Genomic DNA, 14,358 nt, shown 5'->3' with positions numbered 1-14,358 from the left:
GGTAAAAGAAAATGTCAGTTCTGTGCATGCCCTGGGGAGGAAGGCCCTCTGGAGCTACTTCTCAGCCTACTTCTTGACTGTTCCCAATGCCCCAAAGCCTCCCTCTTAACTCCTGACAATGTGTTAGAGACCAAGCATAACAGGTGTCATCATTTCCAACTCTCTCAACAGCTTGTGAAGGTGATGTTGCCTTAGGATCAGAGAGACTACATGCAGCCGGTAAGGCCAGAGCAAGGTGCAAACCCAGGCCTGTGTGCTTCCCGCCCCACGGTTCTTTCTGCTGCTCGGGCTATGCTGGGGCTTTCCGTGCAGCTGGCTGACAAGAGATTCCTCTTCCATCCACCATTCCTCTCCCTCCCCTCTGACTCCCATATATGCCCATGACCCTGACTGCAGTTGGTCTCCTACTGAGACATGTGTTTTCACCCATCTCTCTGGCCAAACTTCAGAAGCAAGAAACCCCCTGGTTTGTCCTTGCCTAGAACAGGCTGATTCTTACAGAATATGAATGTAAAGCATGGCCTTAACACGTGCTCACACACACAGAGTTGCTCCACCAGAGGTGTCCACGTCCTAATCCCAGAAGCCTGTGAATGGATTACGTGACCCAGCAAAAGGAGCTCTGAAGACTTGGTTAAGTTCAGGGGTCTTGACATGGGGAAATCATCCCAAATTATCTAGGGGAGCTAGAGATGTAATCACGAGAGAGGTCAGAGAGAGAAGGAGCAAAGATGGAAGTGGAGGTCAGAGGAAGAGAGTTGTAAACACAGAGATGGTCTCCACAAACAGACGGTGACACACAGGATCTATTCTGAAGTAGAGAAGACAGAGGAGATCTTGTCACTTATAAACACAAGGTCCCAGGGCTTCACCTACTGTAGGGCTGGGACCCCCATTCCCTTCATCTCCTGTTCTCTCTCAGCCCAAGTGACAGGAACCACATAAGGAGTAAGGGATAAGGCTGGCAGGGGCTCTTGGAAGGAGGCACTAACAGGCTTATCTGCGCCCCCTACTGGGATGTCTGTGACCTGCCTCCTGCAGGCCACTTGTGTCCCCTCTGCTCTCTCTATGCAGGCGGGACCTGCCCAGTGGAGCTGGGCTGGGGCTGCTTCCTCTTGTTGGGCCTGGGTAGGTGCCTTAAATCTGGGAATGCAGAATTCACAGCAGCTTCTGGAGTTACACGCTCCAATCCAGCTCTGTCTGGAGTAGAGTAGAGGGCACACTTGGATCCCCACCCCTCTGATTCCTGTGCCAATCTCTCTAATCTGCTCTGAATTTCAGAGGGGAAAAGAGGGGCTTGTATACCATACCCTGCAAACCTATCACCCACATGCCCTAACTTTATCCTCACACGATCCAGTGAGGTAGGTGCCTTGCCCCCATTTAACCAATGAGGAAAGTAAGTCTCAGCCAGTGAGGGCTACAGAGCAGCTGAGAGTGGCAGGGCTGGGATGTCCATTCAGATCCTCTCAACCCCTTCTGGCCCCCACTGCCTTGGGGTGAGAGGCATCTGACTCCCGTCCTGAGGTGGAATGTGTTTGGGGTTCTGTCGGGGCCAGCAGATCTGCTGAGATCTGCAGAGAGCTGCAGGGAAGAGTACATCCCAGAAAGAGTAACCATAGTCCCTGTTGCAAAGAGAGGAGGACTCCCTGCTCCAAGGAAGGCTCTCTGCTCTCCTGACAATGCCTGAGAGCTTGCGCCCCAGACCCCCTAAGCTAGTGTCACCCCCAACCCCATCAGGTCCCCTTCGCCCTGACCACAGAGGGGCAGGAATGAGTGACCGCCTCCCCCGCCTCTCCTGGGGTCCACTTCACACCCTGATTGTGTACATGAGCACCCACTGGATGGCCCATTGGGGGTGCCTTTCAGCGCTCAGCTGGGAGCACCACCCCCAACACCGCCCGGCCCCTCACTCTTCATGGAAATCCAGAAGGTACACGTAAGGACTTGAAGAGTGTCCAGAACATATCGTCTTTTTTTTTTTTTTTTAAGATTTTACTTGCTCCAGGCTTGATCCCTTACACTCAGATTATGACCTGAGTTGAAACCAAGAGTTGGACACTTAATGACTGAGCCATCCAGGTGCTCCAGGATATGCTAGTTCTTAAAAGCTTTCCTAAGAGTGTTGGATTACCTAGTCTCACTCCTCCTTTTACAGGTGAAAACATAACCTCTCCCCAACTCAGCCCTCAGCCAGTTGATACCACCTCTGAGTCTCCTGTCCATTCACAGCTCAGTGACCGAGGGCAGAGGGGTTAAACGGCCCACCCAGGGTTCCAGGGCTGGGAGGTCGGGGGTGTAGGTGGAAACAGAGGCACTGTGGTCTCAGGGCAGGGCTCTTTTGACAAGATAATAGCTAAGGGTGTCAAGCACCACCTGTGTGGCCAGCCCGGTGCGGAGGACATTATATACAACCTTTCATCCATCTCCTTGCCATCGAAAGAAAGAGGCACCACTTTACAGCTGGGGAAACTGAGGCACAGAGCAGTCATGGCAAATTGGCTCTTGGCCCACAAGCTCAATGCTTGGGGTTGAACACAGCTGACTCCAGGACACGTGCTCTTGACCACAGTGTGAGGGTGGCCCCACAGAGGGACTCCAGGTAGCATGCTTTCCATCTGGGGACACGGCAAGTTCTTTTAGGGAGATGGTCTCAGTTACTAAGGCAACAGAACATTCAATTCTTGTAATTTGAATTAGGATGTTATTTGGGAAGAGACTTCAAAACAAAAGCTATTTACAATGCTTCTGAATTTGTGATTAGAAGTTTTGTGCAAACCGGGGTTTGGGTTTCAGGGTTCCTGATGATGGTTGGGCAAGGGAGATGGACCTTCATGGGGCTCCCAGCCAGCTCGGGGGAAAGTGTCCTGTCTCAGGCTTTCTGTCTCCCTCCACTCTCCCAGGTTTGCCTCCCTGCCATTTGGTTGTTTGTGGAGGGCGCAGGATGTCTGCTGCTCTGCTAGGCACAGCAGATACTGTAAGCATCACAACACGTGGGGAAAGCATGCACACCTGTCCTCGCCCTCACAGTTCAGGTGTAGCATCAAACAGAGCCATTACACAACAGTTATACAGGTGACAGACCAGAGGGACACACAGCTAACCAGGAACACTGGGATCCTTGGGCAGCCACTGAGTGGACAAGCCCAGGCAGCCGTAAGCTGCCTCTGAGGGTCCAGAAAGGGCATCACTGGGCTTAATCACAGGTTGCACTCTTGTCTTCTGTCCATTTCTAACAAGCTCCAGTGTCTTGTTTCCCAACCAAGATGCAGAGTGGAAGGAGCAAAGTTTGGAAATGTGTGGCATCAAGAGAAGAACGCAGTGCTAGAAACAGCCTTGCTGGGAAGAGCAGTAAGCTCAGCGGTTAGCATCTGTGAGCCATTCCATGTCATTTCGTATAATCCCCATGGCAGCTCTGAGGACTGAGTACTGTCATCCCCATTTTCCATGATAGAAAACAGGCCCAGAGGAGCTCTGTTCAAGGGGAAAGTACTCTGGAGGAAGGAAGGGCAACCTAAGGACCCAAGGTGTAGGTAAGAGTACCACCATAATAACCCTTGGTATTCCAGAAGATCCAGGAAGTCTGAGGACAGCCCAAGGACTTGGTAGAAGCAGCACCCTCCCTGCCCCTTGTTCTTCTCACCTCCCCTCTTTCTTCCCCAAATGCTCAGGTGTTTCCTGTGCGCCATGGGTGGCTCTGGGTGCTGGAGGCACAGGGACCATGAGAGGCAGCCTCCAAGGATGGTCATGGTGAGAGAAGTGGCAGTGGGGATGTATGAGCTGTTGTGACCACCCCAGGGAAGGACTCTGTAACCAGGAGGCTCCTCGCCCGTGAGAGACAGAACATTCACACAAAAGTCTGGTTTTCATGCAAAGGACAAACTGCTCAGGAGGAAAGCAGTTGCAGAAAATAAGGAATTTTAAGTGACAGGTCTAATTTTAGAGGAGGGAATTTGAAAGCCATTGTGAGAAGGAGGGAAAAAACAATCCCACACTGAAAAAGAATTTAGAAACAACTAAAATGTTAAATCCAACTTCCTCTTGATTTCTAAGGTATGCGGAAACTATTTATTGACTTCTTAGCAAAAAATGCACTGGGCAATACGTAATGTTCGCTTAATATGGTGATTCTCTCCTGAGGGCAATTTTACCCCCAGGGGACACTGGGCAACATTTGGAGACATTTTTGGTTGTCACAACTGGTGGGGTAGACTACTGTCACCTGGAGGGCCGAGGCCAGGAATGCTGAGACATTCTGTAGTAAAAAGGACAGTCCCCCGGGACAAGGGATTTTCCAACCCCGAGTGTGCACAGTGCTGAGGCTGAGAATGGCTGGGTTAGTGCAGACACCTGGACTTAGAGACAGGCTGGCCGAGCCTGGGCAGGTGTTCCAAGGCAGGGTACCGGGGCCGGGAAGTGTGAATTTGACAGCACAGGCACCCCTCCCTCTGTGACCCAGGGCAAGCACTTGGTCCTCTGGAAACCTCATTTCTTCTTCTAGAAAATGAGGATGGCACCATTTACCCTGCAGGACATTTGGGGCTAGAATAACGTGATAAATAGGGAGATGCTGAGCAGTATTTGCAACATCTTAAACTATAGACTATGTCCTCTCAAATAATTTCTGGGACAATTAAGGGAAGAAAGCAAGTTTTAAAGGGCATTTGAGGTTTTTCACCTGGTAGACAGCATTCCTTCTTGGCTCACGCATTATCTGGACTGAGAAGCCAGTGGTGCAGGGGACAACTGGACTGAGGCCCAGGACAGCCGGACTTTGATGCTGAGGTGGCTGCTAACCAGTGTTTGTCTTTCTTAATGTAAAACAGTGGGCACAGGACTTGCCCCACTGGCTGCCTAGGGATGGCTTGGGGGCACAGCCCAGCGACACATATGAAGATGCTCAAAGACGGCCTTGGGGACGCTCCCTGCCCAGGGCTCAAGTGGCTAGACCTTGTGGCCAAATCACTGGGGCTCATATCCCCTTTCTACCACTTGTAGCTGTGTGATCTAGGGAAAGTCTCTCAACATCTCTGTGCCTAACAGTGTCTAAGTCACAGGACAGCCATGGGGAAAACTTCTGGCTCATGTTAAGGGTCGAGTGACTGTGAGCTTTATTATTATTCTTACAGGTGAGCAGACAGAGGCTGGGTGAGGGGAGTAACTGGCCTAGGCTTCCCCCTGCAGGCTGGTGGTCACAGTGACACAGAAAGCCCGGCCTCTGGATATGGGTCCAGAACTTATTGCTCCGTTCAATTTAAGCATGTCGAGTGGGAAGTATTACTTCTGACTTAAAGATTAAAAATAATCCTAAACAGGGCACCTGTGTGGCTCAGTTAGTTAAACGACTGCCTTCGGCTCAGGTCATGATCCTGGAGTCCTAGGATCAAGTCCTGCATCGGGCTCCCAGCTCTGCAGGGAGTCCGCTTCTCCTGCCGAATCTCTCCTTCTCTTGTGCATTCTCTCTCATTCTCTCTCTCTCAAATAAAAAAAATATATATAAAATCTTAAAAAAATTTTAAAAAATAAAAATAATCCTAAACAAACAATAAATAGAAGGAGACTACCTCAACATAATAAAGGCCATACATGACAAGCCCAGAGCTAACATCATACTCAGCTAACATATCATATCATAATATCATCGTACTCAGCAAACTGAGAGCTTTTCCTCTAAGATCAGAAACAAGACAAGGATGCCTACTCTCACCACTTCTATTCAACCCAGGACTGGAGATCTTAGCCAGTGTAATTAGACAAGAAAAAAAAAAAAAAAGAAAAGTCAAACAAAGCAGAAAGAAGTAAAATCATCACTGTTTGCAAATGACATGATCTTAAATGTAGAAAACTCTGAAGATAAGCACACACACACATACATGCACACAACACACACACACACACACACACACACACACATACAAATTGTTGGAACTAATAAATTTGGTAAAGTTGCAGGAAACAGAAACAACATACAAAAACCAGTTGTGTTTTTATATACTAACAATGAACCATCTGAAAGGGAAATTAAGAAAATAATTGTATTTACAATAGCATCAAAAAATACTTGGGAATAAAGTTAACTAAGGAAATGAAAGACTTTTGCACTGAAAACTACAAAACATTAAGGAAAGAAATTAAATACATAAATAAATGGAAAAAAAATGCTCCATTCATGGATCAGGAGTTTTAATGTTATTAAAATGGCCACACTTCCCAAAATGATCTACAGATTCAATGCCATCCCTATTAAAATCCCAATGTCATATTTTCCAGAAATAGGGAAAAAATCCTAAAATTCATATGAAACCATATCTTTAAAAAGAAAAAAAACTGAAGGCATCACATTTCCTCTTTTCAAAATATATTAAAAAGTAACAGTAGTTAAAGCAGTGTGATACTGGCATAAAGATAGACATATAAACTAAGGAAACGGAATAGAGATACCAGAAATAGAGTCAAATATGGCCAACTGATTGCCAAAGGGTGCCAAGAATATTCAATGGGGAAAGGATAGTCTGGCTAATTGTGTTGAAAATTTTGGATATCCACCTACAAAAGAATGGAATTGGATATTAATCTTCACTCAAAATGGATTAAAGATTATAAACATAAGAACTATAAAAATCCTAGAAGAAAATATAGGGGAAAAACTTTGTAACATTGGTCTTGGCAATGATTTTTTTTTTTTTTTTTGGATATGACACCAAAAGCAAAAATCAACAAGTGTGAGTACCTCAGATTAAAAGTTTCTGCACAGCAAAAAAAATTATTAACAGAGTGGAAAGGCAATCTACAGCATGGGAGAAAATATTGGCAAACCATGTATCTGATAAGGGATTAATAGCCAAAATATATAGGGAACTCCTACATCTCAACAGAAAAACAAAACACAATAAAACAACCCTCCCCAAAGCCTCCAAACAACTCCATTAAAAAATGGGCAAAGGACATGAACAGATGTTTTTCCAGAAAAGACCTACAAATGTCCAACAGACACATGAAAAGACACTCGACATCACTCATCATCAGAGAAACGCAAATCGAAACCATAGCAAGACATCACCTTACACCTGTTAGGATATCTCTTATGGAAAAAAAAAAAGTGTTGGTGAGGATGTGGAAGAATTAGAACATTGCACACTGTCAGTGGGGATGTAAACTGGAGCAGCCACTCTGGAAAATGACACTGAGGTTTCTTAAACAATTAGAAACAGAACTGCGATACGAGTCAGCATCCCACTTCTGGGTTTTTATCCGGATTGAAGGATTGAAATCAGGATCTTGAAGAGGGATCTGCATGCCAGCATTCAATGCAGCACTATTCATGGAAGCCAAGGTGTGGAACTATTCTAAATGTTTGTTGATGGATGGATGGATGAAGAAAATGTAGCCTGTATGCGTGCTATGGACTATTACCTGGCCTTGGAAAGAAAGGCTAGCCTGCAGCCCATGACCCCAAGGATGAACCTGGTGGACACTACGCTTGGATCAACACCGGGTGCTTGCACCTTAGTGATGTATCTAAAGCAGCCAAACTCACAGAATCAGTGAGCCGAGTGGCGGTTGCTAGGGGCTGAGGGAGGAAGGAATGGGGGCCGCCAATCAGCGGTGCAAAGTTTCAGTGAAGCAAGACGCATGGCTCTGCAGAGGGGCTGTGCGACCCCGTGCCTACAGTTCGCAGTCCAGCATGGCACAGCTGAACGTTTGTTAAGGAGGGAGAGCTCATGTTAAATGCACTCATGACAATAACAAAACAGATGAAAGCAGTCACTATGAGGACGAGGACGGTGGGACACCTGGGAGCTGAGCCCTCCCCACTGCCAGCCTTTGGAGCGGATGAGACAGTTTCTCCCCATCCTATGGCGATGTAGCAGGGTTGAGATGCACCCTGTGGGATTTATAGAGGAAGTTATGTCCCAGGAGAGGAGAGAATTCTGTTTAGAAATGTCATGGTTCTCGCTCCAAATGCCTCATTAAATACAGATTCCATATGTGGCTCTACTACTTTAAATGTTAGCTCTAAGAAACGGATCCCTCTCTACCTTCTCAGAACAGGGTGGGTGGCTTTGAGCCTGGAGGTGCAAAGGGAAGGAAACAGCAGGATCTGTCCAAGGCCATGCCATTGGCCCAGGCCCTTCCTCCTTCTTCTGACTTTAACCAGACCAAGGAAAAAGGTACAAACAAGTAAGTTGCCAGATGATTTCATTTCATCCCAGTGTTTCCAAAAATAGAATCAAGAGTAGTTGAGGGGTGCCTGGGTGGCTCAGTGGGTTAAAGCCTCTGCCTTCGGCTCAGGTCATGATCCCAGTGTCCTGGGATCGAGCCCCGCATCGGGCTCTCTGCTCAGCAGGGAGCCTGCTTCCTCCTCTCTCTCTCTGCCTGCCTCTCTGCCTACTTGTAATTTCTGTCAAATAAATAAATAAAATCTTAAAAAAAAAAAAAGAAGAAAAAGAGTAGTTGAAATGCGGCAAAACACTATGGTTGGAACTTTCCATGCTGTCACTTTACCTTCTCCGGACAGGGAAGCCTCCCCTTTCATGTCACCTCCCCTTACGTGCCCCAAACACCCTCCTGGCTGACTTTCAGGGGATGCCAGGGTCGTGAACACAGAGGAGTTGTTTTCTCTGAGGCTCTTTGGAAGGTCCCCTTTTTCCTCCTTCTGGGCCCAGCCCCACTTCTCCTGAGCTGTGTATGTACCTCTACACTGCCCTGCCAAGTGGCTTGCACACCTTCATAAATGGGGATCTCACTACTCCTTGTGGCAGACCCACCATTTTTCCAAAGCAATGGTGATAACGATCCCGAGTCTGCCTCCCTGGGATTCCTGGATTCTACCTTCAGAAGCCCCCCAGGAGAGAAGGGGCAGCAGAAGCTATCAGAGGGTCTGGTGAACCCCCACTGTCCAATATCCTTGCCCACATCAGCTCAGGCCTGAAAAAGTTTTCCTTTCAAGGTCTTCTTAGGCCAAAGTTTCATGCTCAAATCAGTCCCACCAAGAGTACTTTTATTTAAATCATCTTTCACTTACCCATTTTATTAAGAAATCTGAGTTTTAGGGACCAGAAATAATAATGATAGGCAACATTTACTAAGGGGTGACTGTGTAGCTGCTACATTGAACACTCTGCATGGCTTATTTCTGTATTACGTCAGCCCATTTTACAGATCAGGAAACTGAGGCTGGATCAGATTGTGTGACTGCCTGATGGCACAAAGCTGGTAGAGGTGGCAGAGCTGGGACCGGGTCCTGGTATTGAGGCCCAAGCCCTGCCCCACCTCCACCCCCACCTCCCTCTAGTTCCTCCCTTTGTGCAGGGATGCTCACCGCATTGAGACCACAGAGCTGGTAGCAGGCCATGGTGACGACCACTGTGATGACCTGCCAGCGCACGGAGGGACTCCGGAGCAGCTCCAGCACGGACACCAGCTGGATGTTCCTCTGCACGCGGCTCTCCATCAGGACCTCCTCCACCTCTCGGGAGACATCCTCTTTGCCCAGGAAAGTCTGGAAGGCTGCAAAGAGGGACAATCACAGACTTTTAGCAGGGATTAGGATGTTTGTTGAGTCGGACACTGGGCTATCCGGGGACTGTCCCACCACCCAGAAACACACTTTGTTAGGGATAGAGCTGGCAGGGGGCTTTGAACCTGTGAAATTCCAAGACTTTGCTTGAAAATAGGGAAACGGAGCCTCAGAGATGTGCAGTGACTTGGCCAAGGTCACCTGGTTCGCTAGGAGAAGAGCCAGGAGACAATAGGAGTCTCCTGACTGCCCCCAGAAAGAGGGGAGCATGCCCAGGGTTCAAGTCCCATTGTGACCACAGCGCATTTGTCCATCATTTGTAAGCATTCTGGCCTCACATGGCTTTGGTAGTAGTTGGATCATGTATGTACATTGACCCTAGCCCAGAGCTTTGCAGATGGGAGGTATTCTTTTGATAAATATTTACTGGGTGCCTCTTGTCTGCCTGGCCCCATGTCCTCATCCTTGTTAGAGGTATTCAGATGGTCAGACTGCCTGCCACTTGGCCAGGATGCTGGGAGTAGATCCTATCATCAGAAGAAGAACTGAACTAAATGACCTCCAAGGCCATTTCCATATGACTCTGAGAAACACAGGAATCGTGGGTGGATGTATTCTCAGAGAGCTATTTTTCCCAGGATTCAAACTCACCCTCATGACTTATGCCTTTTCCAGGCTGAAAACGGCAAATTTCCAGCCTCAGTGAACCTGCCATTTGTTACCAAGCCCTTAACTGTGCAAACCTTCATATATGCAGATGCAAAGGTGGGTGGACTGATTAGACCCCTGAGATCATAATAATCAGGTAATAGGAGACACTTTTAGAGCACAGATTTAAATATTCAGTGCTCTAGTATTTATCCTCCTACAGAGAAAGGTGGCTTTGGTGACGGCTCCTGTGGACAGTCCATCCCAGACACAGTGGGCATCATCCTTGAAAACACGCTCTACACTGCAGGGCATGTGAAATTGCTCTTCTTAAGCAGCAGGAAAAAGAAAAAAAAAAGGCTGTTAAACTTGCTCCAGATTCTACAAAAAGCAAGCCTGTGAAGCTCCTGGGGTGTTATTTCCAGTAGTACACTAAAAACGGCTTTAGAATCTTTCTTTTTTTTTAAGCGATGATTTAATACTTTTCTTAGGATTTTATTAAGGATAAATGGGAGAAGTAGCTGAATGAGTAACATTTCCACATCAGTCACTATACCATAGTAAGGCTAATATTTTCCCAAAGTTCAAAAACGCGGCGTTCATTTCATAAAGTCATCCTAAAATTTTAGGGCAGGAACATATTTCTCTCTCTTTCCTGAGATACATGCTTTTCATGTAAAATAAAGAGAAATTTAGAGACTTTTTTTTTTCCTCTCTCACCTTGGCTGCCAGGAAGCTCTCAACTAAATTTGACCTTCAGCATTTAACAGTTTCCTGGAACAAAAATATCTCTTACTTCTTAAAAGCAGTGATCTCCTTCTTTTAAAGTATCAATTTAATTTCCTGCTGTATATGTGTTCATAAAAATTGTTTTCTTCTATGTGTTCCACATCCCTTACTTTTTAAAAAAGATCTATTTGTTTTAGAGAGACAGTGAGTGTGTGGGGGTGGGGAGAACAGAGGGAGAGAGAATCTCAAGCAGACTCCCCTCTAAGCACAGAGCCTAACGCAGGGCTCCATCCCAGGACCCTGAGATCATGATCTGAGCTGAAATCAAGAGTTGGACATTTAACTGACTGAGCCACCCACTGGGGTGGGCACACACTGGGCACACCCAGTGTGCATCCCCCTTGCCCAACATCCCTTTTTTACAACTTTCCTGTGACTGGGTGAGGAAGAGTATCTGGTGAGGGAGAGTCTCATGGCAGACACAGAGATGCACCACTCACTGATGGAGGAAGGGATACAGAAACACACACACACACACACACACACGTATACTTATATATACATATGATGGAATATTATTCAGCTATAACATGAAGGAAATCCTGGGGCGCCTGGGTGGCTGAGTGGGATAAGCCTCTTCCTTTGGCTCAGGTCATGATCTCAGGGTCCTGGGATCGAGCCCCGCATCGGGCTCTCTGCTAAGCAGGGAGCCTGCTTCCCCACCGCTGCCTGTCTCTCTGCCTACTTGTGATCTCTGTCAGATAAATAAAATCTTAAAAAACTGTCATTGGCAACAACATGGATGGTCCCTGAGGGCATTATGCTAAGTGAGGTAAATCAACAAAGACAGATACTGAACCATCTCATCTACATATGGAATCTAAAACAACAAAAACAAAAACAAAACAACAAAACCCCCAAAACCGAACTCAAAGATACAGAGATACAGGGAAGAGACTGGGGTTTCCAGAGGTGGGGGATGAGGGGTGAGCAAACGGGTGAGGGCAGTCCAAAGTACAAACTTCCAGTTATAAAACAAGTCCTGGGGACAGAAGAGTGACTAGAGTTAACATTGCTGTTTGTATATTTCAAAGTTGCTAAAAGAATAGATCTTAAAGTTCTCATCGCAAGAAAAAATTTGTAACTGTGTGATGTGCCTGTGCTGGACCGTTTGGGGGTGACCATTTTATGCCCTATATAAACACTGAATCACGATGTTGAGCACGTGACACCAAATACCATAGGTCAATTATATCGCACTAAGAATACGATTTAAAAAATGTCACCGGACACTGCCCAATGTCTCCTGGGGCAAAGCCACCCCCAGTTCAGAACCACTGTTTCAAATAGGCTTCTGTCTCCTCCCAGAAGGACCTCATCCCTGAGCAGGTACCATCCCCGCCTCCCTGCCAGCCCCTCTCCCCTCTCCCAGTGCGAGGCTGCTCTGGGGAACCTGGCCCCTGTGGGCATCCCTAATTGCGGGATAAGCCCCTTGCACCTCCCACCATGACTGCCTCACTACACCCCTAATAATGGCCCTGTGGGATTTAGCTCTGGGGCCCTTCCTATCCCCTCTGCATCCTCTCAGGCACAGGGCTCACAATCGTCCTCTTGGAAACAGTAAATAGCTGAGCTAAGTCATGAGAGGCACCAACAAGAGGGGGGCGTTTCTGGCTGTCAGAAGACAGAGGGCCCTCTGAGCTGTGAGCCAAAACACAGAAAGTTGCTTCACATGCCTTGGCACTCAGGAGAAACAAAAGACAGTGGTACTTTTACTTCTTTTCTCTCTCTAGAATGTTCTTTTGACCTTTCTGCACCTGGCCTTGTTCTCTGAGCCTCGGCTCAGACACCACCTCCTCCAAGAAGCCTTCCCTGATTTTCCCCTGGTGGGAAGTGAGGCAGGAACAGGCTAAGGAAGGTCTAGAGATGAAAGCAGGAGATGAGGGAGCCCCCCTTACAGGTCTCATGTTGTCACTGAGCCCCACGATGCCACCTTCCTGATCTCAAGAGTTGCACGCTCCTCTCAGTCCCTAGGTCTTGTCTGAGTTCAGGCCTCAGCATCTCCCCAGTGGGATTCTCGTGCCAGTCTTCATCTTCCGAGATGACCATCCTCCTGCAGTCGAGCCTTCACTGTCCTGCTCCCCGTAGCAGGACCCAGTCCGTATGTTATCTGTCCCACAGAGCCCTTGTCCACACCTCCCTTCACCATGACACTGCCCCCTCCCCATCTGTCCTGAGAAGGGCCGCCACCCACTCCCAAAGTGTGCCTCTGTGCCTCTTGCATGTGGTTCCTTCTGGCACTTTGTGGCCTGTCTAGGACCTTCTTTCCCTAGGACCTCCTCAGCAGTCAGGTCTTCCAGAAGCCCTCCCAGCCCCAGTCATAGATGAGTACCTTCTCCTTGGGGCACTTTCCCTCCTGGCTGTGACAATGCAGCCACACACCTTCCATGCACCACCCCCCCGCTGTCCTGTGATGCCCCCAGGTACGAGCTACTCCAGGGAGGCCATGGTACAGTGGGAAGCAGGGGGAAACAGAGTGGCCCAGCTTCATGCCCAGCCTTTCCCTCCCACGTGACCTGTGTGCTTCTCTCTGAGTGGCTTCCACAAGATGGAAATCATAAGATTTCCATCCGGGAGGGAAAAAGACAATGTATGTGCGTTGCACGTAAATGGTGTCTAATAATCATTATTATGATTATTTTATTTCTTCCATTTAGAACACTGTATATTCAACTGATCTGCTGTCTTATTTTTTTTAAGATGTATTTATTTGTTTTCAGTAGAGAGAGAGGGCTCTCGAGCAGGAAGGGGCAGAGGGAGAGGGAGAATCTCAAGCAGAAACCCCACCAGAGCACAGAGCCTGAGGTGGGGCTTGATCCCGTGACCCTGAGATCATGAGGAGTCGGCTGCTCCTCGGACTGAGCCACCAGGCGCCCCTCAGCTGATGTGCTTTGCAGGAAGAGTGGAAATCAAGACTGGGGTGAGAGAGGAGAAGGTTAGGGGCACAGAAGTGGGGCTGTGATGGAGAGGACAGGAACAGAGGAGCATGACGGCAAGTGCTGGCAAAGTGAACTCAGCAAGGGAACCAGTGTCTGAGTGCAGCGTGGCTGACAGACGACAGGCTCCCTCAGCCCTCGGCCACCCCGCACAGCATAACAGCAGTGACAAACGGATCTACATGCGGGCTATCAGGGCACCCAGAAGGTATTCGCTGCCTGCGGGGTCCTGGCACAGGTTCCATCCTGGGCGGGGGCCCCTCCCAGGCTTTAGGCCCCCGCAGGGGTCCACCGAGACCAGGAGGACCTCTCTGTGATTCGGCCTGACCATGGCACCTGGGTGGCCACAGACTCCTGTGGGGGCAGGAAGGGAGCGGGCTGCTTCCCATTTGTGGCTTCCTGTGGTAGATCCTAATGCCATTCATTCTCTCTCCCAGAGGCCACACTCCTGCAGTCAAGTGCAGA

The 14,358-nt window shown here is 48.2% G+C and overlaps 1 protein-coding gene across 4 annotated transcripts in view; it reads right to left on the bottom strand.

The window, feature by feature from the left end:
* The window catches only part of SLC2A9 (solute carrier family 2 member 9), a 210,000-nt gene that overhangs the window by 72,599 nt on the left and 123,043 nt on the right, over positions 1-14,358 (bottom strand). For all 4 annotated transcript variants that reach the window (XM_032855051.1, XM_032855069.1, XM_032855060.1 and 1 more), the window contains one exon: positions 9,323-9,510. In XM_032855051.1, coding sequence (XP_032710942.1) covers positions 9,323-9,510 — 188 coding nt within the window. The remainder of the gene's footprint in view (positions 1-9,322; positions 9,511-14,358) is intronic.

Source organism: Lontra canadensis, unplaced genomic scaffold (assembly GCF_010015895.1).
Source record: "Lontra canadensis isolate GAN:19392208 unplaced genomic scaffold, GSC_riverotter_1.0 scaffold1, whole genome shotgun sequence".
Taxonomy (NCBI): Eukaryota; Metazoa; Chordata; class Mammalia; order Carnivora; family Mustelidae; genus Lontra; species Lontra canadensis.
The sequence above is the reverse complement of the archived record's forward strand: the minus strand, read 5'-3'. Positions and strand labels throughout refer to the sequence as shown.